The sequence below is a fragment of the Nicotiana tomentosiformis genome, chromosome 5, assembly GCF_000390325.3.
Source record: "Nicotiana tomentosiformis chromosome 5, ASM39032v3, whole genome shotgun sequence".
NCBI classification, from domain to species: domain Eukaryota; kingdom Viridiplantae; phylum Streptophyta; class Magnoliopsida; order Solanales; family Solanaceae; genus Nicotiana; species Nicotiana tomentosiformis.
In genome coordinates this window covers 27,842,005-27,864,125 of record NC_090816.1, presented here as the reverse complement: position 1 = coordinate 27,864,125, position 22,121 = coordinate 27,842,005, and the positions used below count along the sequence as shown (strand labels likewise).

Here is a 22,121-nt window from a genome sequence, read left to right as displayed (position 1 = left end):
TCTTCTTCATTATTTTGATCCTAAAGCTTGGATTATAAATGGACAAATTCACAATCATGAAGAGTAGGGCATGGGGTGGTGCAAGTCGGGTAGTTATATATTTGGCAGTTCTGTCAAAAATATTAACAGCTACTAGCTGAAATACGTAGATTATATATTTATTATACACGGCAATATGTATATTATTATTAGCGTGTAAACATCAAGTATGATTAAATTTTCGCAATCAAACATGAGATAAGCTGCTAACCCCTCAAGTACGAAACATAAATCAAATTATTCTCTACCCAAACATGCCCCTGTATATAATATAAAACAAATATTAGTCCAGAAGAAAATAATGGGGGAAAGGGAGCACCAAATGCATATTCTTTCATCGTCGCTTCTACTTTATTTATATTTATATATGTTAGGTCAGAACAAAAACACTCTTTCTTTGTCGTTTTTCCTTTATATGTTAGGTGATGTAGTCAAGAAAAAATGATTGTGGTGCTTTTGGGACACCTTAGAAAAGCATTAGACTAGTGTTTTTAAAAAAAAATGGAACTCACTGATTCTAGAGATGTCCTACCTTTCACTAATTAATACTACTTAGTCATCTTAATTCCTATCCATCTTTTTAATTTTTCCTTCATGGTTAGAAGCAGAAGTCATCTTATCCATCTTTTTATTCTTTTCGGGTGGGGCTAGGGTAGAAATGTTTAAAAATTCAAGATAAATTGGGGGATAATAAATTCAAGGTTCAGCTAATGCCAGCGAGACCTTCCAGAGATTCTATTATGAAGAATTAACCTAAATAGCTACTATTATGAAGAATTAACCTAAATAGCTACTCACTTAACCGATGAAACTAATAATAACCGAAATATTCATAAATATATATGTATAACCGTGTGTAATTTCTATATAATTTATGTATACCGGCCATTTGTCCAAAGATCTATTTCCTGATTACGCTGGTTTAAATGCTTATTGAAATATAAGATGGTTATGATCCTACATCCCCTTTTTGGATAATAAACTTAATATATGGCCCAACAAGTTCATGGGCTAGTTAAATGGGTCTCACAGGCCCATCTCTAAGTCCAGTTGTTTAAAAGGAATGTTACTCAAATAGCCGGCCAGATTCAATGTTTACTTTTTCTAATCGGTATACATACATTATACATTGATTATACGAATATTATACATGAATTGTACATATATTATATATTCACCGGCTATTTATAGTTTAAGAAATTAGGTGAGCGGCTATATGGGTTAATTCTTCTTGTTTTAAACCAATACACTATAGTATTATTTCATGAGGGGGACTAGTACGGTATGTCCTTTCTTGAGAACATTAGACTAAATCAGATTTCTCCCGCATACAACAATAACAAATTCAGTGTAATCTTACATTTGGAATTTGGGGAAGGTAGTGTGTACGTTGACCTTACCCCTACATTGAGAAGATGGAAAGGCTGTTTCGGATAGACCTCGGCTCAAGAAAATTAGATTCCCACCACATATGATCCATTTATAGTGAAAGCGCTCCGGAATTTCTTCAAGTCAAGATCTATTACATAATGAAAGGACTAAAATCTACCAAATAGGGATGATTTTAAGTTCTATGAGATGACATTGAAAAAATATTTATATCATCATATCATTTATGAGATAATTATAGATAAATTTTTATGATAAGAACTAATTAATAATCAAATAAAATAATAGTAACTAACCTGTAATCACATATTAAATTATACACGAAAAAGAATACTTATATTGTATATAAGTTAAATCCAAATATTCTACTGAAAATGGTATAGTGAAAGACTCCTGGAAATAGACCTTAAACTAGCTAGTCAAACCTAACATAGAAAATGAGTTCCTAACAGAACTTCTATTATGCTGTACTTGCAGCATATTTACTCCAAACAAGCCAAAAAGTTAGATAGGATTAGGCACGACAAAGTAAAAAGAAGAAAACTTCTATAAGAAAAACAACACAAATTTCAATCTTAGTGTGCTGTATTTTACACCGTAGTATTTCTCTACATATTGAACAGTTCTGGTTAATGGTTTTCTGATAGCAATCATTATTCAATATTTACCAAATGGGATGTTCATCTTCAACTCCCTTAGCTTACCTTCACAATCAGTTCCTTCTGAAAATTTTCTTGTTTAGCTTGATGTTATTAACTGCTAACACCAATACCATAGACTTACATCACTTAGTTTTCACAACTTGTACTGCAAATCAAACATTCCAAAATGATCTTGCAATTTCTAGCTCATTATCAAAGTTATCTATTGTTTCATCTCTTTTCCAAGAATTTCTTGATAAGTCCTCAGAATCCAAGTTTTTTGAGACTTATGCAGGGGATGATAGAATAACCATTTTGGGATTATTTCAGTGCAGAAATGACCTTAACCATGATCAATGTCATACTTGTACTAATAAACTTGTTGATATTTCACGTAATTTTTGTGGAGAAAGAATACCTGCTAGAGTTCAACTTTCTGGTTGCTATTTGGATTACAAGGCAGAGGAAGAGAGGGAGGTTTCTAAACTATTGATGCTTCATAAGGTATACATAAAGATGATAAATGAGTGAGTTGGTTCAAATTTTGCGCGGGTCAAAACGGATTAAATCAGTAAACAGTTATGATCCTATTGAGAAAATAACACGTATTGCCTTTTCTTAGGCTACACTTTAAATTTTATCCTCGTAGCCCGTGGACTAAATTTTGCCTTTAAAAGCAAATTTGTAGATAAATTTAGTCCATGGGACTAACGGGGACAAAATTTAAATAGTTGCCTCCAAAAAGGCTATTTGTTCAAATGTCCCCACCCAGCTTGCGCAAAGTTAGCTTAGGTGAAGATATGTTGGGTCAAGATAGGTCAAATAACGAGTCATAATCCAACTCGTTCAACATGAGCTAACCTCCTTTCCTTTCTATTTTGCTTTTGAAAAAAAAAAAAAAGAGAAACTAGTTTAAATTATTCTTCCCATCTACATAAATTTTTATCTCCAAAATTTCATTTTCTATCTTTGTGTTTGGGTTGTATTTTAATCCGTGGGTTTACACCCCATTTTGACTCAATAATTTGGTAGATTATTTTGAGTTAAACCCATTGGTTATGTCAACAAACAGATTATAACCCAACTCGTTTAAACTTAGATAAATTACTAAAAACTAAGTTAATTTTGCTACCTCTAGGTTTGCAGCAGGAAAAAAGCAAAATCGAGTAGATTCGAGGAGGAGATGGGCTATGCATTTGCTGAAGTTGAGAGCTGTGGAATGAGTGGAAATGGATTTTGTGACTTAAGTTATGGGAAAGTTCATGTCATAGCACAATGTGTTGGGAATTTAGGAGCTTGTGATTGTGGTGGATGTATGAACAAAGCAGTGCAGATTGTTCATGATCAATGTGCATATTCGATAACTGCACAAGTGTATTTGGATGGATGTTATTTGAGCTATAGCTATGGTAAACATAAGATTTCTAGCTACCTAGATGAAGGTAAATTGTCTAATAAAAAATCTTGTTAATTTAGAATATGGTAACTTAAAATAAAAAAAATCCTAAACTCATAAGCTTCAAATCATGGCTCCGCCTTTGAACGTAAAAGCCTTCTTTGGAAAGAGATATCTTATTGTTACCTCCGACAATATACATGGATCAATTAATAGATTTTTTTTTGGTTGATCATTTTGTGCATATAATTTTCTTGACAGGGAAAGGATCTGGAAATGGTTCACAGAAATTGGTAGCAATTGTAGCTGGAGGAATAGTGGCTACCATTTTGTTAGGTGTAGTTTATTACTTTATGAAGTCTTGGGGCAAGAAGGATGATGGTAAGCCTTAAATTTTTCTTGCTAATGTTCTTTTTTCATTGTTTTAGTTAGAAAGTTGTATATGATGGTATGCTTATACATACACTAATATATAAATATTTACACTATCATATTCTTAGAAAACTAAGTAATAACTAATAGTATTGTCCATTACAGTAAGACAGGTAACCTCGAAAATAAAACAAACAACTTGGTGTGACATATTAAATTACGTTGATAATGTAAAAGTTTTTTGCACAAATTACTATATATAAGTTAAATTCAATTGAAAAACAAATGATTTGTGCAACTAGAGTTCTAATTTACTATCTCAAAGTTGCAAGTGTAACATTTCATTTACTCAACTGAATTCTTCTTCTTTCCTTTAATTTCCCTGTTTGATATGCTAGCTATTTCAAGAACTTATAATCTACACATTAACCCGAATTATAGTCGTTTTCCTCAATAGTGGATTTTAATATTAATTTTTCTTGTGGAATATTTGTGGTTGGATAACTTACAACAAAAACTTCCCCAAATTTTCACCAATATTATATGGTGGTGTTTTTCCACCGCAAGTTACTGATTTATTCTGGATGTATGAAGAAATTTTTTTAAACCTAACTAACTTGACGTTCTTGTTGATGTACTCTTATAATCTTATTTACACGTCTACTTTCACTCATTAATTAAATAATAGAATATATCGTTGATTTTTAAATTATTGCACTGGCATTGTAGATGATCTTTTACGCTATTAAATTAAGTTGGCCTATAACATGTCACTTTTTATAACAAAATAACCTACTAATGTAATTATATAATATGCAAAATAGAGTGATATCCTATTATAACTAGTTAATTAAATTGTGCTGATATTATAAAATATCTTAACACTATGTATATAACTTTAATGATGTTTACTTTGCCACAGATTGGTAAAAGATGGAGAGTAGCTTAGTAGGTTTGGACTTCAAACTGGTCCAGCAAAATGGAAGGAAGTGAAATCAAAGGGGAAACCCACAAGATACGAGACTGATTTAGTGGGTTTAAATTTACTCAGTAAATAAATGTGCTACTTCTCCCTCATTCCTTATCTTTTAAGTAAAATTCATTATTTAATTTCTTCTTTCTTTTAGATGTGAAATGACTTAACTAATTTGATATAATAAATGAATATAGTGCTATTTTTAAATTTTGATTTTTCCTTTTGTTCTCTTTTTTATTCTCTCGTAGGTGTATCTCTCTTTCTCTGTCTTTATATATTTTGACTAGGGGTGTTCAAACCGAACCAGAAAACCGCATCAAACCGAAAAATTAAACCAAATCGATTAAAAAATCTGACTGGGTTTGGTTTGACTTGGTTTGGTATTGAGTAAAAAAATCCGAACCAAACCGACATATAAATATATAATTTTTATTTATATTTTTAAGACTTTATATTGAATTTTCTTTAAAAAATATTGAAATATTTGGGATCCTCTTATATGTTAACCTTGAAAGCGTACATTAACGAAAATTATTGTTAGACGATTAAGAAAACAACTATCATGTGTTATTAAAAAAATTCTCCCATTAGAATATTTTAATAGATCATATGTTTGTCAATTTTTTCAATATTTACTAAACATATATTCATTTATCAAAACTTTATCTATAACTTTAACAAAGTAAGATTGGAATAATATTCATGTAACAAAAAAACGAAAATTCGAAAAACCCGACAAAACCGAACTAATCCAAACCGATATAGTTGGTTTGATTTTGATAAAAATCGAACCAACCCGATCCATACACACACTTTTGACCATACGGTACCACATTATTAGAGTAGTACTCACATTATTTCAAATCCACTCAATTTGGTTTTAGAAACAACAAAAACTTATTAAAATATCTACCTAGCTCTCTTTGTTCTCCATTTCCCAATAATTGGCATATTAAGATATTATAGTCACTTAATTACTATTTATATGCTTCGTTGTTCCTCAACTGAAAGAGGAAAAACATCAAAGTACACGCAAAATAAATAAATAATAATAATAAGATCATCATACTCCACACTGTTGATCTAGAACTTTTCTGAATATCTTTTTACTAAAGTTTTCAAAATCCAAATTAAAGTTGTGCGAACACCAACATATTATAGATGTGTAACGACCCGACCGATTGTTTTGAGAATTAGCATTCCGTTTGGTGGCTTAAGATCTCGAGTAGTCTTGTATTGTGTATTATGACTTGCGTGTGTGGCCAGATTCGATTTTTGGTTGATTCGGGTTTGATTTGGAAGAATGATTCTTGTTTTAGAAACTTATGTAGCAAGAGTTTGACTTTTGTGTAGACGACTCCGTAATGGTATTTTGATGATTCTAATAGTTTCGTATGGTGATTTTGGACTTAGACGTATGCCGGATTGTTGGTTCCCCAAGTACACGCAAGTATACGTGGCCGTCAAGTAATAAAGTGACTCAAAAATCGGATGTCGAACCCACAGAGACTTAGATTAATCGTTAACTAAGCAAACTAAAATCAATTTACTGTCCAATATAATCAAAAGTTTGGGTTTTCTTTTACAACTACTATTGCAAAATTTAAACACGTAACCAAGGGAGATATAGATTACACGGTTGTGGTTGGTTTATCAATCATATTGAGTTCGTAATTACACATGCTAATCTGAATTATCTATGGTTGCTAGTTGACCGAAACATTTATATAAATAGCATGTTCCCACAATACTATCCGTCTATCCATAATATATCAACCTTATATTCCTATGGTATTGAATCTATCATGAACGAATATAATACGGTATTCAACTAAGCAAGACTGTTACGTATATTCCTATCCTAACCGTGAAATCTTTCTCCGAGCCACGGGTTCAGAAACAAGCTCTCTTTAATTCTACTCTAATCTAAACATCGTTTTCCCAAGCATCACATAGATAGTAAATAGAACTCAACTGCTAGCCAAACAATTAAGCAATTATGAACAGAATTAGAGAAACAACCAACAACGATAACTCGAGTTAACAGTAATGTAATTAATAAACTTCAATATTCATGACAACAACAACCCTAGAACGCGAAATTTAGTTTCACATAGACATGGTAGCAAAATAATAATTCATCCAAAGAAACGTAAAGATTACTAAGTTTGATGGAAGAAAGATGGAATCTAATGAATTCCGGCCTCCACGGCGACTCCGTCTCTCCCGTGGTCCAAAGTATATTATCCCTCCCCCCCCCCCCCCCACAAAAAAAAGAGGTTTAGAACCCCTTTTATACATGTTGGGGACGTGTAGGTTTGAAATCTTTAAGTCCCAGCCGAATTAGGACAAAATTCGCCCTTTGGCGTTTCGCTTGGAGCTTGGCACCAATATGGACAACAGACTTTTTGGTCTTTTGTCATTGACGTTTTGGTCGGTGCCTAGCACCAACCTGGGCACCAAACTTAGACTTCCTCCAAATTCTTCCCTTTTTGACGTCAATTTGCATGCAAACTTCCCAAATCACTTCCAATTGACTCATACACATATAAATAATATTATTAAGTTCGAGTCACAAATATTCACACAAAAATTAACTAGATCGAGGTATAATGCAAGGCAAATTACATGCAAAAATATGAATTTTTAGCCAAAAAATCAAACATCACCACCCCATACTTAAGTTCTCGCTCGTCCTCAAGAAACCAACAATTCACTCTATCTTTGAGCACTTTATAATTACACATTTGAAACACACTATACCAATGACCATGGTTGATAGCAACAATTAAACTGTAGCATATGCAATCACTTACACTTTTCTTTTCTTATGCCATTTTTCAAAAATATTCACAATAAAGACGACATGCTTATAACAATCCCAGCCTCTAAAATCGACTCAGTATCACAATGCACTCATGGCTGAACACCCAACATCATATAGAAGTCTAATAACATGACATATCCTTCGTGAAACCATGTGACCTCACAACAAGAACAAAAGAGTAAGTTGAATCCACACATTCAAATCAAATTCTCAAATATATTTCAAGGACTCATATATATCAAAGAAAATCGCTCACTCTCACAAAAGAAGTCACATGCATATAATTGGTACCATAGGCTTGCCCTTAATGTAAATCTCTACTAATGTAGGCTCGCTCGATCTAAAATCAATTAGAACTTTTTTATGGTTGTAATGTGGGCAAAGAGATGGGTAGGATATATTTATGAATAGTGGCTAACCCTCTTAAGTACTTTAACATATCACATAATTAACTTTAAGCGCATATTCTTCAATCCCAACAGCAATTTCACAACTAAAATTACCCCTAACAATATTTCTTCTTTCTTTAGGCACTACTTTAATTTATGCCCACTAGCAAGAACAAGATGTCAATTTATTCATCTATATTTTTTCTTCTCTTTTTTTAGATTTTTTTTTCTTTACAAATTTTGGTAGTGGTGTATTCTTTTACAAAACAAGTGCATCTTTCTTTCTTTCATTGATTACACTCTAAAGCCACCCAAATTCTCTCCTTCTTTTAGCACTCATTTCACAATTAAAGTGCTTTAAGAGGTAAAATGATCAAAACAATATCAATTAAGAACAAAAAATGATATAGGCTTGTAATGTGGGTGCCAAATAAAAGTTTATAGGTTCAAAATGGTTAAGTAGGGTTATATTTTATTTGTGATTAGCATTTAAGCTTAAAAAGAACAAAGACAGCCTAAAATCATTTTTCAAACCGAGTCTCACCTAAAATTTCGCTTTGAGTCACATACCGGGTAAGTTCTAGACCCCAAGTACAATGACATGGACTACACAAAGTTCTTACTTCACACATGGCACATGGCACATGACTCACTAAGGATGGTCTCATTCCGACTCTCAAACTAATGCAAGTATTCACAGATTTACAAGATATTAAGCATTAAACACAAAGTGAACATAAGTCAAGAATACGAGACATAGGCGTCACGATACATGCAATTCAATTTATAACGGCATCATGATCAATTTCAAAATATAGGGAAGATACTAGAAGTTACTATCAAACAAGTTAAGGGCGCCTATGAATCTCATCTTCCTTCCTCTATTTTTTCCTAAGTCCTACTCTAAGAAAATAAAATAAAAAAACTACTATCCGGTTCAAACTACATCTCATAAAAAAGAATCGAGGCACAAAGAAAAATCACGGGTGATTATTACTACTTAAAGGAAACTAAAAGACATATTTTTGAAATTTTTTGTTTAGACTCTAATCCCTCATGAAAACTGTCTAGGAGATCCATCGTCGGGAAAAGTCCTTTTTTTTTACTTTTTTCTATTTTTCTTTATTTTAAAAAAACAAAAAATTTAAGCTACTAAAATACTACACAACTACAAAAACAAAAATAAGAAGCTAAAATCAAAATAAGAAGTTAACATTTTTACTAACATACTACTACTAATTATCCAGAGAAATTCCTCCACCCCACACTTATAAGAGTGCAGTGTCCCCAATGCACAAATAAAAAAAATAACAAGGGTGGACAAGAAACTCCCCGAAAGACCAACGGCCGAAGCAATAACGGCTCACAGGGTATTCAGACTTCTCTCAAGCATGGTCCTTTGTGCGGGCACCCCATACTTAGTTCCAACCATTTAGCTTGTTTTTACACTCTTCCAATGGCTTTGCTTCCTATGCTTGTAATCCTACAAAATAAAACAACACTACAAAAATAATATAAAATAAAATAAAATAAATAAAATAAAATAAAAAAGCAATAAAGCTGGGTTGCCTCCCAACAAGCGCTTGATTTAACGTCGCGGCACGACTTGAACCATTTTTTACCTCCACCTCGAACTTATGAATTGAGCCCCCAATTTGGCTTCAAGCTTTTTGCTATGCTCGCGGGGTGGTGGGACGAATATAATTGGGCCAAGTAACCAATTTTACATTCTATATTTCTTGGCCTTTAGATGAGGTATGTAATTCTTTTTCCCTGGCACAATAAATTTCAGAATGTACGCACCTTGTTCCTCGTTCGTTGGCTCCTCCAAAGGCTGGAATGACTCAATTCCCATATCATCCAAACACAATGTCGAAAAATGCATGGAATGAGGACCAATACGCTCCAACTCTAAATCTGCATCACTATTTACATCCTCATATGTACACACACTAGAGTCTTCAAATATAACATTATCTACTTCCTCACAGGACTCTAGTGTGCTTTCCTCAACATGGACATCATCAATAAAAGTATGGTCGAATGATTGACTCTCCACTTTTAGCTCCTCAATTTGGCATATAAGCTCCTTTTCAGCTTCACACATCTCAGAACTATTTTGTTGGTCATTAGACACATCAACCTTTGCATTCAATTGAGCTCCCAAGTCATGAATAGGAATGCCAAATTTTTCGATCTCTTCTCCCAGTTCAGCTCTTCCTTCTATTAAGTCTTTCATCCTATCTGTAATTTTCTCACGTTGAGCCTAATTGTTCAGCTTGTTCCATTAGCCAAGTTTGGCTCAAAATCTCCACTTCTTCAAAAATTTCTCTTGCTGGAACTCACTCTCTTCTCCAATTTTAAGCTCTTCCTGACTATCAACTAAGGCTGCAACTTGTTGATCATCGAATGTTTCAACCCATTCTTCTACATTGTCCTTCATTCTCTTCATTGTGGCCTTGAGATTTTCCATCTCTTTTCGACGTTCATGAGTTTGCTCCATCAAGATTTGAGTTTGCTCCATTATTTGCCTCAATAAATCCGTAGTTTGAGCATCATATTCCACATTCTCTACTTTATTCCTATCAAACTCTCAAAAGTTATTAGAAACATCACAAAAATGGCTCGAAGAAGGATAAAAAGAATTAGGACAGTCATCCCAATGGACACCTTGACCACCATACATATTACAAATATTCCACTCATAAGATTGAGATGGTGTACCGAACTCGCTCTCGGGAATATTTTGACATTTTTTCCACCCGTGGGGTCCTCCACAATATGGATAAGGATCATCATAGTAAGAATAACCATCATTCGAACAATTTTCATTCCAAGATGCCATGTGAAAATAAGTTTTAAAAAAATACTAACTAAATAAAAAAATTAAAAACTTGAACAAAAATCAACTAAAAGCTAAACTTAGATAAACAATCAATAACTAAGTCCCCAGCAACGGCGCTAAAAACTTCTTGGTTCTCCAAGTACACGCAAGTATACGAGGCCGTCAAATAATAAAGTGACTCGAAAGTTGGATGTCGAACCCATAGAGATTTAGATTAATCGTTAAATAAGCAAACTAAAATCAATTTACTGTCCAAGATAATCAAAAGTTTGGTTTTTCTATTACAACTACTATTGCAAAATTTAAATACATAACCAAGGGAGATATAGATTCCAGGGTTGTTGTCGGTTTATCAATCCTATTGAGTTCGTAATTACACATGCTAATTCGAATTATCTATGGTTGCTAGTTGATCAGATCATTTATATAAATAGCATGTTCCCACAATACTGTATGTATATCCATAATATATCAACTATATATTCCTATAGTATTGAATCTATCATGAATGAATATAATACGGTATTCAACTAAGCAAGACTGTTACGTATATTCCTATCCTAACAGCGAAATCTTTCTCCGAGCCATGGATTCAGAAATAAGCTCTCTTTAATTCTACTCTAATCTAAACATCGCTTTTCCAAGCATCACATAGATAGTAAATAGAACTCAACTGCTAGCCAAACAATTAAGAAATTATGCACATAATTAGAGAAACAACCAACAACTAACTCGAGTTAACGGTAATGTAATTAATAAATTTCAATATTCATGACAACCACAACCCTAAAACGCAAAGTTTAGCTCCACATAGACATGGTAGCAAAACAACAATTCATCCAAAGCAACGTAAAGATTACTAAGTTTAATGAAAGAAAGATGGAATCTGATGAATTTCAGCCTCCACTATGGCTCCATGCTCTCCCATGGTCCAAAGCATGTTAGCTACCCTCAAAAAGAGGTTTAGAACCCCTTTTATACATGTTGGGGACGTGTAGGTTTGAAATCTCCAAGTCCCACCCGAATTAGGACAAAATCCGCCCTTTGGCGTCTCTCTTGGAGCCTTGAACCAACCTGGACAACAAACGTTTTGGTCTTCTGTCATTGGCATTTTGTTTAGTGCCTAAAGCCAACCTGGGCACCAAACTTATACTTCCTCCAAATTCTTTCTTTTTTGACGTCAATTTGCATGCAAACTCCCCAAATCACTTTCAATTGACTCCTACACATATAAATAATATTATTAAGCCCGAGTCACAAATATTCACACAAAAATTAACTAGATCAAGGTATAATGCAAGAAAAATTACATGCAAAATATGGATTTTTAGCCAAACATCACAGATTTGATGTTGGAGGTTCTTAGGTTGATTTGTTGCATTTTGGCGAAAGTTAAAAAGTTGAACGTTTGGAAGGTTGAGAGGTTTGACTAGGAGTTAACTTTGTTAATATCGGGTTCGGATTATGATTTCGAGAGTTGGAATAGCTCTGTTGTGTTATTTGGGACTTGAATGCAAAATTTGACGTCATTCCGGGTTAATTTGATATGATTTGGCGCGAGTTGTAGATGTTGAAAATTAATAGTCCATTAAGCTTGAATTGAGGTGTGATTCGTGATTTTGATATTATGTTTCGGGATTTGAGGCCTCGAGTAAGTTCGTTATATTTTGGGACTTGTTGGTATAATTTGACGGGGTCCCTAGGGGCTTGGGTGTGTTTTGGATCATTGGTTGAGAGGCTAGTTAAGTTCAGAAATTTGGAGTTTGACCATCATTAATATCAGATCAAGACGGCCTCTTTTCAGTGTTTTGATTGAGCGAGTAGGTACGTAGCATGTTTTATGATTTAAATTCATATATGGTTTATGTCCGGGAGGTTCCGGATGAGTTTCGAGGTGGTTTCGGATTATTTCGGTGAAGTTTGGGATTGTTGGTACTAGTACTTCGCAATTGAGAACTTTTTGTTGCAATTTCGAACCCTGGTCGCAATTGCGAACATGTGGTCGCAATTGCGAACATCCGTAATTGCGAACTTTTGGTCGCAAATGCGATATCTTCAGCTGGGTTAAAAGTTGGAATTTTAGTATTTTAGCTCATTTTTTCATATTTTGAACCCTATACTCGATAGGAGGCGATTTGAAAAAGGAATATTCATCTACAATCATTGGGTAAGTGATTTTGATCAATTTTCAACTATTTTACATGATTATATATGAGATTTAACATCAAAATTATGAAAATTAAAGGGAAATTTTGAGAAACTTTGTCTATATTTTGAAAAATAAAAATTTGCGGTTTGAGGGTCGAATTGGACTCGGATTTAGAAATAAAACATATATGTAGACTCATGAAGTTATGGGTAGTCGAAATCTACCCTTGGACCCGAGTTTTGACCAGACGGGCCCGGAGTTGACTTTTAAGAAATTGTGTAAAGATCATAGCTTTATTTATTGGAATTGATTTCTCTTGCATTATTTGATGTTATTAAGTCAATTTTGGTTAGATTTGAGTTGAGCGGAGGTGAATTATAAAAGAAAAAGCTATTTTAGAGTATTGATTGAGGGCTTTTGAGGTAAGTATCTTGCTTAACGTTGTGTGGGGGAATTACCCCATAGGAATTGGGTTGTTTGCACTATTTGAACTACGTGAAAGATGTATACATGAGGTGACGGGTGTGTACACGGCTTATATATAAAAATTTGACCGTTTTAGACTCTTAGGTTTCTTAAGCACATTAAAATGAAGTTGCGTTATCATGTTATATCCTCCATTGCTAAATTTACCATTACATGCCTTATTTGAAGTTGATTGGTTCATGTTCTACCCTTTGTTGCCAAATATACTCTTATATGTTTTAATTGGAGTTGTTGCCTCTTTTATTACATGTAATCTCTTCCATTGTGATTTATCCTTATTTGAAATCATTGTTACATGTTGCCTCTCTTATTGTTGAGTTATTCTTATTTGAAATCATTGTTACATGTTATCTATCCTACTATTGAATCGTTCTTATTTGATATCGTTGATACACATTATCTCTCTTATTGTTGAGTTATTCTTATTTGAAGCCATTATTACTTGTTATGTCTTTCATTGTGAGCTCGTTCTTCCATTTCATTGTGCTTTTGTAATTCTTTTATTGATTTACTTGTCGTACTCCTGGGTTATTTTTGTTGTTGTTGTACTCAGTGTAGTTAAGACGAAGGCTATGTATGACTGTGGTATTGAAATTATTTTTAAGGAAATATGGTGGCATATGGGCACATGTGGGGCAAGTTGTTATATTGTTTTATGTTTTTGGCACATGCGGTAATGTTGAGAGGATTGTAGGGGTATTTGCACGTGGGTTGTTCGTGCTATTTTTATTATTGATATTTGGACATGTGGCGTGACAAGGTGGGCTATATATGTGGGATTGCGCATGTGGCGAGACAAGGTGAGAATATTATTATGCGCGTGTGGAGAGACAAGACGGGCATTTACTTTATTGTTGCACACGCGGCAAGACAAGAGGGGCTATGTCGGGGATGATTTGTAATGATATGTGATGGCCTGGGGGCATTGTTATTGATGATATTTCTGTGGTGGTGTGCCTACCTTGTGTGAGTCATGCATATTACGGTTTTGTTGTGTTGTTTCCTATGTGCCATTCGTTCTCTCTGGTCTTGCTTGTTGACTCGAGCTGTGGTAGAACACTTGCAGAAGAATACACCGTAATTAGTCACTCATATCAGTCTAAGAAGATGAACCCTGATGTTTATTGATCATTTACATGTATTCTTGTATGTCTGCCTTCTGTGCGTGAGTTATACTATTGGCACGTGAGTTGTCCGTGCGGATATGAGATATTGCTACTATTGGCACGTGAGTTGTCCGTGCGGATATGAGTTATTGTCACCCTCTTAGTATGTGAGTTGTCCGTGCAGATATGAGGTATTAATAGTATTGGCACGTGAGTTATCCGTGCGGATGTGATTTGTAATGTAGGCACAAGATGTCAAGTGATTAGGGTTCGTGATTTGGGACCCGTAATTATGATTATGAGGTATGGTACCTTGGAAAAATTCTTATACAAACCTTGTGTGAAAGCGGTTGTTCTATTAGGTTATTACATGTTTTCCCTTACTTGATTTTATCGGACTTTAACTGTATTCTGCTTACTTTTCGGCGTGATTACCTATTGTTCCTGGTTGCTAATTATTGCTTCTAGTTTTCTATTGCAAGTATTATTTTGTTATTCTTACCATGCTTAACTTTATATTGATATTATTCCTTGTTAGTTTCATATTCGTACTTGTACAGGTTATTATGTCTAGTAGGTGTCTTGATTGTTCCTCGTCACTACTCCACCGAAATTAGTCCAAATACTTATTAGGTACCATTGTGGTGTACTCATGCTACGCTTTTTGCACATTTTTGTGGAGATCCAGGTACTTCGGAGCGCGCTGGTCATTAATTAGCTGATTGTGAGTTGCGGCGGAGACTTCAAGGTATATCTGTCATCGCGTTCGCAAGCCTCAGAGTCACCTTCTAAAATTTTACTTTGTACTGTTTATTTCTATTCTGGAACTGTTGTACCTAGAGATTTTCTAGCGAACTAAGTAGAGCTTATGACTTATACAACCGATTTTGGGATATTGTATATCTATTGATGGTTGTTGGCTTTGTCTAGAAATTTCTGGTTCATGTTAAATGGTTGATTCGTATAAATCTGTTAAATAACTCTTTATGTGTTAGGCTTACCTAGTCTTAGGGATTAGGTGCCATCATAACTCCTGAGTAGGGATTTTGGATCGTGACAAGATGTAAGACCAAACTATATTAGTTTGGAGTTTAAGTTCTATACACCTACAACATAAAAATATATACACCATCAGGTTAATTATTAGATAATGATAAGTTTAATTCTTGATAAATATTATTGTTAATATAGTAAAAATGATAACTAACCTAGTATATCATATATTAAAATTCACTAATAAGGTAAATATATTTACATTATGAATATAACTTAGGTTCATTAGTTTGGATGTTGAGAGCTAGCACACTTGATAAGCTTCCTGCCATTCATAATTGAAACCCTCAATCCCAAAAGAAACGTAAAAATAGCACGGGCTAGCCAATTTTCGGATTGGTAATTAAAAAATAGCTAGCGTTTGTAAAGTCATTGAAATATAGCCACTATTTTGCTGCAACACGGACCGGTCCAGCATAATATACTGGAGATTGGTGCACCTGTGTATGAACTTCCAGCATATTATGCTGGAACTCCAACACGCGAAAAGTTCCAGCATAATATACTGGAGATTAGAGCAATTGTGTATGAACTTCCAGCATATTATGTTGCACCGGTATATTATACTGGAACTCCAGTATATTATGTTGGAATATTTTTCGGATTTTGAACATTGTTTTCGTTCAGATTTATCTTTACACGCAAAGTGGCTAAATTTCGATTACTTTTGAAATTATAGCTATTTTTCAATTACCACTTGTAAATTTGACTATTTTTAATTTTCTCCCAAAAGAAATATAAGAGAAGACGCTCTCTTAGAGTTTTTAATTTGATATGGCTAATGGGCAAACGTTGACCATAAACGATGAAGAGAAAAATAATGGTCCAAACACATCAAACACCCTCAAAATCGCCATAAAATTCGCATCCATTCAAAACTCAAACAAAACAACATACACACATTCCTTCTTAATTTGTCACCTATACCATCTCATTCTCTCTAGATGCCACTGCCAATTTCCACCACCATCTCCTTGTTGTTGTTGTCGTCGCCGCCACGGACGGCGGCAATAACATATCAATGGACCCTAACAACAACATCTCGACGACACCAGACTCCTCCTCTCTCTCTTATCAACCTTCACTTAATAGTAATAATAATAATATTGCCCCTAACAGCAGCAATTATAACCACATTATTGAAATTAGCCTCATATCTGCCCAAGACTTAGCTCCTGTATCCAAATCTCTACGTACTTATGCCCTCACATGGATTAACCCGAACAAAAAAAGAAGCACACGTATTGACAATGAAGGACACAACAACCCCTCATGGAATGACAAGTTCTCCTTCAAGGTTCCATGCATGTTAGATATTATTTAAATTTTAAATTCGTGGTGGAGTCGGAAATTTAAATAAGGGGTTCGAAAAAAAACAAAAACGTCAACATGTGACATAAAGCAATATTTGAACCTATTTTATTACTATTATACTATAATATTCTCTTAATTTAAGGGATTCAATAATTTATGTTTTTTGCCTGTTTGCACAGCATAATTTTCTAGATTCAATTGAACCCCTATCATCTAGCTAGCTCCGCCCCTATTTGTAATATATATAAAGTGGGATTGTCTCATATAGGCAAAATTTGAGTTTTGATGGTTTTATTTGTTAAAAGACTTGGTATTTTCTGTTTTATTTAAACAATTGATCAATTTAAATTAAGATATAAATTTTAATTAGTTCTTTTTAGCAAGTTTTAAATTAAAAGGACATGTCTATTATATTCATGAACCAAAATGGTTTTGTTTTATCATGAAAAAACTTGTTTGTATTTCTTTCCAAAATATTATATATATGCAATATCTCTTTAAGAAAAGTTCATGTTTTCAAGTCTCAAAATTTTTTCTCCATTCTTCTCACTTTGTTTTATTCTATTATCTTATAGGTCAATGATGAGTTCCTATATTCAGAAACTTCTGCAGTTCATGTTGAGATTTACACCGTTTCTTGGTTTAGGGATGTGCTAGTTGGTACAGTTCATGTTCTTTTGAACAATCTCATCAACCCTTTTGTTAATTCAAATGGCAAAAGATTTGTTGCTTTACAAATTAGAAGGCCATCAGGAAATCCACAAGGAATTCTCAACATGGGCGTCTCACTTATTAATAGTTCTATGAAAAGTATGCCACTAATTTGTAGTGAAATTATGAATCCTTCTTCTTTGAATTATCGAGACATTTTAGACAAGAAAATTAATGAAAATTATCAAGTAGATGATGAGAAACAAAGGCAAATAAATGACAAAGTCCAACTATGGAGATCTTTGAGTTTAGGGTATTCAGAGGTTAACAATGAAGATTTTCCTAACAAAGCTGGCTCAGTTTGTAATGGCTCAATGGTAAATGGGTCTATAGTAAATGGCTCAGAATTGTGTTCCGATATTGGTCCATCAGCTTCCATTGTTGCAGCTGAGATAGCCGCTAAAAGGTACTGTGTAACCAACTCATCTACAAACTTCTTGAGAGCATAAATTTTTATTAACTTTTTATGTTTGGGTCAAGCACATATAAATTTGATAATCGGTGGCGATGAGGGTCATGTGCACAAATTACCTTTTTCTGAGGCTACTATTTAAATTTTGTCCTACACTAGTCCAGTGGACTAAAATTGTCTTTTATAAAATGAAAAAATAATCTTACTATTTTTAAAGATGATATTTAACCACTAAGCTAATCGGGTATGTCATGTTTAATTATATGATTATTTAAATTATCAGATAAATAATATTTTTACTTACTTTTATTATATACTCAAGGTACCAACCACCACGGCAGCCAGCACGACCAGAGCCACCAAAAGAAATGCATATCAAACAACCAAAGGAAATGGAAGATGGGGAAAGCTCAATATTAGAGGATTTAACAGCAGAGGAAGCATATGCCAAAGGGTTAACATCAAGTATAGAGAAAGGGAGGAAGGAGATGGCGGTGCAAGCGGTGGTAAACGGAGGACATTCACGGCGAAACTCTGACGGAGGGTTGTTTTCTTGCTTTGGAAATGCATATGGTATTGAGTTCAGAATTGTTTGCGGAGCAAGTAATAATAGCAACAATAATAATCATGGGAATAGTAGTAGGATTCCTAATACTAGCAACAGAAGCAGAAAAAAGTGGTCTAGTGAGACAAATTCAGCTTGAGGACAACTTTATTTTAGTACATGTAAAGTGTTACATACTATAATAAAAGTTGTTTAAATTCGAGTAGTCTCAGCCATTACGGGCTAATTTTATTTATAATCTTTTTGGTAATGAATTTGTTCTATTTTTAATTACTCCTCTTATGTTTTGGAAATAGCCGATTTTTGCATCTTTATCACTCTTTCTGCAAAGTGCAATTTGCATTATGCAAATGTAAGTTATTTTATTGGACTGGAAGTCATTTTTCTGTATTTATCTGAAATTTGCTTTCGTCTTATAAATTCATACTAACGTCAAGCCTATATGCAAAAAGGGTTGACGTCAAGTATATATGATTTGAGTTCAGAATTGTTTGTGGGACAAGTAACAAGCAGAATCATGGCAGTCATAGAATTCCTTTGAAAGAAGTGCACCACTACAAAAAAAAACAACGTTTAGCGACGGATTTTAGCGACAAGCCATATTCTGTAGCTAAATAACGACAGATTAGCGACGAATTTTGCCAAATAAGCTACAAAAGATTTAGTACCAAATATAGCGATGGATTAGCGACAATAATTTACGTTAGTCGCTAAAAATTGGCGCCTTTATTTACCTACAAAATTAGCGACAAAAGTGGGGCGACAAAAAATATTAAAATATAGCGACGGATTTAACGACAAAAATTTTGTCGCTGCGTTTATTTTACTTATCAAAACATTCCAAAAGTTAATTGCGACGGAAATTCCGTCGCTCGATTCTTAAAAATAATTTTGCCCAAGTTATTATTAGCGACAAAATTATTGCCGTAGCTATTTCCGTCGCTATTCCTTTTTAAAATTAAAGTTTATCTAGGGCACAAATCTGCTTACAGACTCACATTCTCTCTCTCTCTCTATCAAACTCGCCCACTTTCTCTCATCTTCAACAATGTGAGATTCTTGCTTCCAATCCAACAAATTGGGCATGAGTCTAAGGCTCATGTACCATTGCCGCACTTTCCCTTCTCTTCCACCATCGTCGGCCACCGTCTTGAGGTAATCCTAACTCATCTCTCTCTATCTCCATATTAATTTTTATATCTGTATCTTTTTCTGCCATCATGGTGATTCTGGTTTCACCAATTTTGTTGTTTTTGTTACTCCCATATATTTTTCTTCACCAACTATCAATCTTATCCGAATATTTCTAAATGATTCGTTCAGTGATTTATTTTTTATATGTTTTTCTTTTCATTCTATTTCTTTCTAATTACTTCTGTTGTTGAATATTTGATGTTTAGAATGATAGGCTGTGCCATTGGGAATTACGTGGTGTGTGTTCTAGGGTTTAGATGCATGTGTTTTGATATATATTATTGTGGTTGTTTCGTTACAGGTTGGCATTGTTCAATCTATTGTTCGTGAGGCCTATTTCAATTTTTACTCCTTTCTGAAAGTAAGCTAATAGTTAATCAAATTTTTCTCTTTTCTCTTTAGTTAACTTTGGTGTTATTAAAGAATTTGCAGACGTTAAATAGTTCCATAAGGTCAGTTGAGTTTAATTGTTTGGGTTTGTTAAATTTATTGTTACATTTCAGTTAAACCAATTTTTCTTTTCAATTAAACCAATTTTTCTCACCAACCTTGTCTATAGGCCTGGAATGATATTTTGAGATACTATTTAGCCTTGAATTTTTGACATCAAATTTATAAAAATTTGAAAGGTTCAGTTTGTTGTTATTTAAGAGAATTAGTACACCTTTTTATAATTGGATGCCCCTATAATGCTGTTAAAATTGGTGTAGATATTGTGAGTTATATATATTGCGTAAGAATTTTGGTAACATCAGAATATATAAAAATTCTTTATCACATCTGATTTTACTCATTGTAGTTAATGATTTAATACTTGATTAGCTCCTCCTTGGTTGAAGAAAGCAAATTAGCTTATCCATTCATGAGATTCTTTGTGTATTATACTAGTAACTATTGTTAAAGAATTATTGTAACCTCAGAGTGTATGAAAAATTCTTGATCAAATATTCTTTTTACCATTTAAAATTAATGATGTCAGATTTTACTTGTCTCCTCATCTGTTAGAAGAAAGCAAATTAGCTTATCCATTTTCACGAGGCCTTTCTGAGTACTACAATAGTGATATTGTAAAAATAAACTCTTAACAAATTAGCTTATTTTTCTTGAGACACTCTATGGACTAGAGTTGTTAAATTATTAAGGATCTTTGTCGACTATAGTTATGATATTGTAAAAGTATTGCTTTGTTTTATCCCTTCCTGATATGTTTTATGTCACCGCAAGATGGATGCTAACATTCCTAACACTAATAAGTAGTAATGTAGCCATGACTTGCCTTTACTTATTTAATTTTTGCTTTTAAATTAGTTGAAGAAAAGAATAAAACAAGTTGCCATCCTTTTGGGATTCTAACACTTTTTCTTCCTTATGTTTCAGTTTAAAAAGGACTTTTGAAAGAAATGGAGATGTCTTGCCATGTGATAGTTGAATAGGTTAACTTTTTTGCTATAGTATCAGTTCTGGAAAAGATAGATTCAGATTTGCAAAGGTGATCATTTATCTTGTTTAATAGAAGTTTTATGAGATCATTGTTTTGGGCAATTTCTTCTAATTGATGTTACTCAGTTTCTGCACTAGATGCCGCACGTTGATAGCTTACATAGAAATGAGTTGCAATAGTTTGTCTGGTTCCTCGTAAAGTTCTCAGAGCTCTAAATTCCTTAATCTATCGAAGTATCATTGTAATAATTCTGCCTAGATTACAATCAAAAGACTAGAAATAATATAGTTGAATTTTTTTTTTGTACAAGATGTTCGATCAATTACTGGCAAGGGAATGATTGACTTGTGAAAAGATGGATCTGTGAATTGTTGTCGCTGTATTTATTGTATAAGTTAAGGGAATTAATTCAAATTAGGAGTAATCTTAGTGTAGTTATATGTTGATATCTTTTAAATTGTTCAAATTTGTAAAGAGTACACTTAGTCGATCAGTACTTTTATCCTTTGTATACCGTACTGAAAGCATTCACTTTACCTATAATTTATTTATTTTAATATTAAATAGAAATATGGATAATCTAGAGCGTGATTGTAGCCATAAACTACTTGTAATAATATCTAGCAGATTGACTTTGCATAGAAAGAAAGTGATTAAAACTTGTTGTTTGCTAATAAATTTTAGATGAATAATATAATTAGATATGCATTGTATCATATCCTTCTTTATTTTTTATATATTTTGTAGATATACCTCGAGGGAGAGGTCGAGGTAGTGCAGATCGTGTAAGCAAATCTTCAGTTAGGGGTAATTGTG

The 22,121-nt window shown here is 33.5% G+C and overlaps 2 protein-coding genes and 1 long non-coding RNA gene across 3 annotated transcripts; all 3 read left to right on the top strand.

The window, feature by feature from the left end:
• The first annotated feature begins 2,010 nt into the window (after positions 1 to 2,010).
• LOC104088711 (plasmodesmata-located protein 4-like) lies at positions 2,011 to 5,028 on the top strand. The gene is made up of 4 exons (XM_009593435.4): positions 2,011 to 2,573; positions 3,208 to 3,511; positions 3,727 to 3,846; positions 4,760 to 5,028. Exons 1-4 carry the CDS (start codon positions 2,100 to 2,102, stop codon positions 4,765 to 4,767), a joined length of 906 nt encoding a protein of 301 aa, XP_009591730.1. The 5' UTR covers positions 2,011 to 2,099; the 3' UTR covers positions 4,768 to 5,028.
• Positions 5,029 to 16,581: 11,553 nt separating this feature from the next.
• LOC104088710 (uncharacterized) lies at positions 16,582 to 18,943 on the top strand. Its single transcript, XM_009593434.4, has 3 exons — positions 16,582 to 16,965; positions 17,558 to 18,099; positions 18,428 to 18,943. The coding sequence occupies exons 1-3, from the start codon at positions 16,690 to 16,692 to the stop codon at positions 18,807 to 18,809; spliced, it is 1,200 nt and encodes a 399-aa protein (XP_009591729.1). The 5' UTR covers positions 16,582 to 16,689; the 3' UTR covers positions 18,810 to 18,943.
• A 534-nt stretch (positions 18,944 to 19,477) lies between these two features.
• LOC104088709 (uncharacterized) lies at positions 19,478 to 22,121 on the top strand. Its single transcript, XR_011408091.1, has 3 exons — positions 19,478 to 19,825; positions 21,242 to 21,353; positions 22,053 to 22,121. It is a non-coding gene; the product is annotated as an uncharacterized lncRNA (long non-coding RNA).

What these genes read in the sequence shown, in the direction of transcription:
- LOC104088710 (XM_009593434.4), top strand. Translation starts at nt 16,690, where the DNA reads ATGGACCCTAACAACAACATCTCGACGACACCAGACTCCTCCTCTCTC. An exon ending in ATGACAAGTTCTCCTTCAAG is followed by an intron (nt 16,966 to 17,557) that starts GTTCCATGCATG and finishes ATTATCTTATAG; the next exon opens with GTCAATGATGAGTTCCTATA. An exon ending in GCTGAGATAGCCGCTAAAAG is followed by an intron (nt 18,100 to 18,427) that starts GTACTGTGTAAC and finishes TATATACTCAAG; the next exon opens with GTACCAACCACCACGGCAGC.
- LOC104088711 (XM_009593435.4), top strand. Translation starts at nt 2,100, where the DNA reads ATGGGATGTTCATCTTCAACTCCCTTAGCTTACCTTCACAATCAGTTC. An exon ending in AACTATTGATGCTTCATAAG is followed by an intron (nt 2,574 to 3,207) that starts GTATACATAAAG and finishes TGCTACCTCTAG; the next exon opens with GTTTGCAGCAGGAAAAAAGC. An exon ending in TTCTAGCTACCTAGATGAAG is followed by an intron (nt 3,512 to 3,726) that starts GTAAATTGTCTA and finishes TTTTCTTGACAG; the next exon opens with GGAAAGGATCTGGAAATGGT.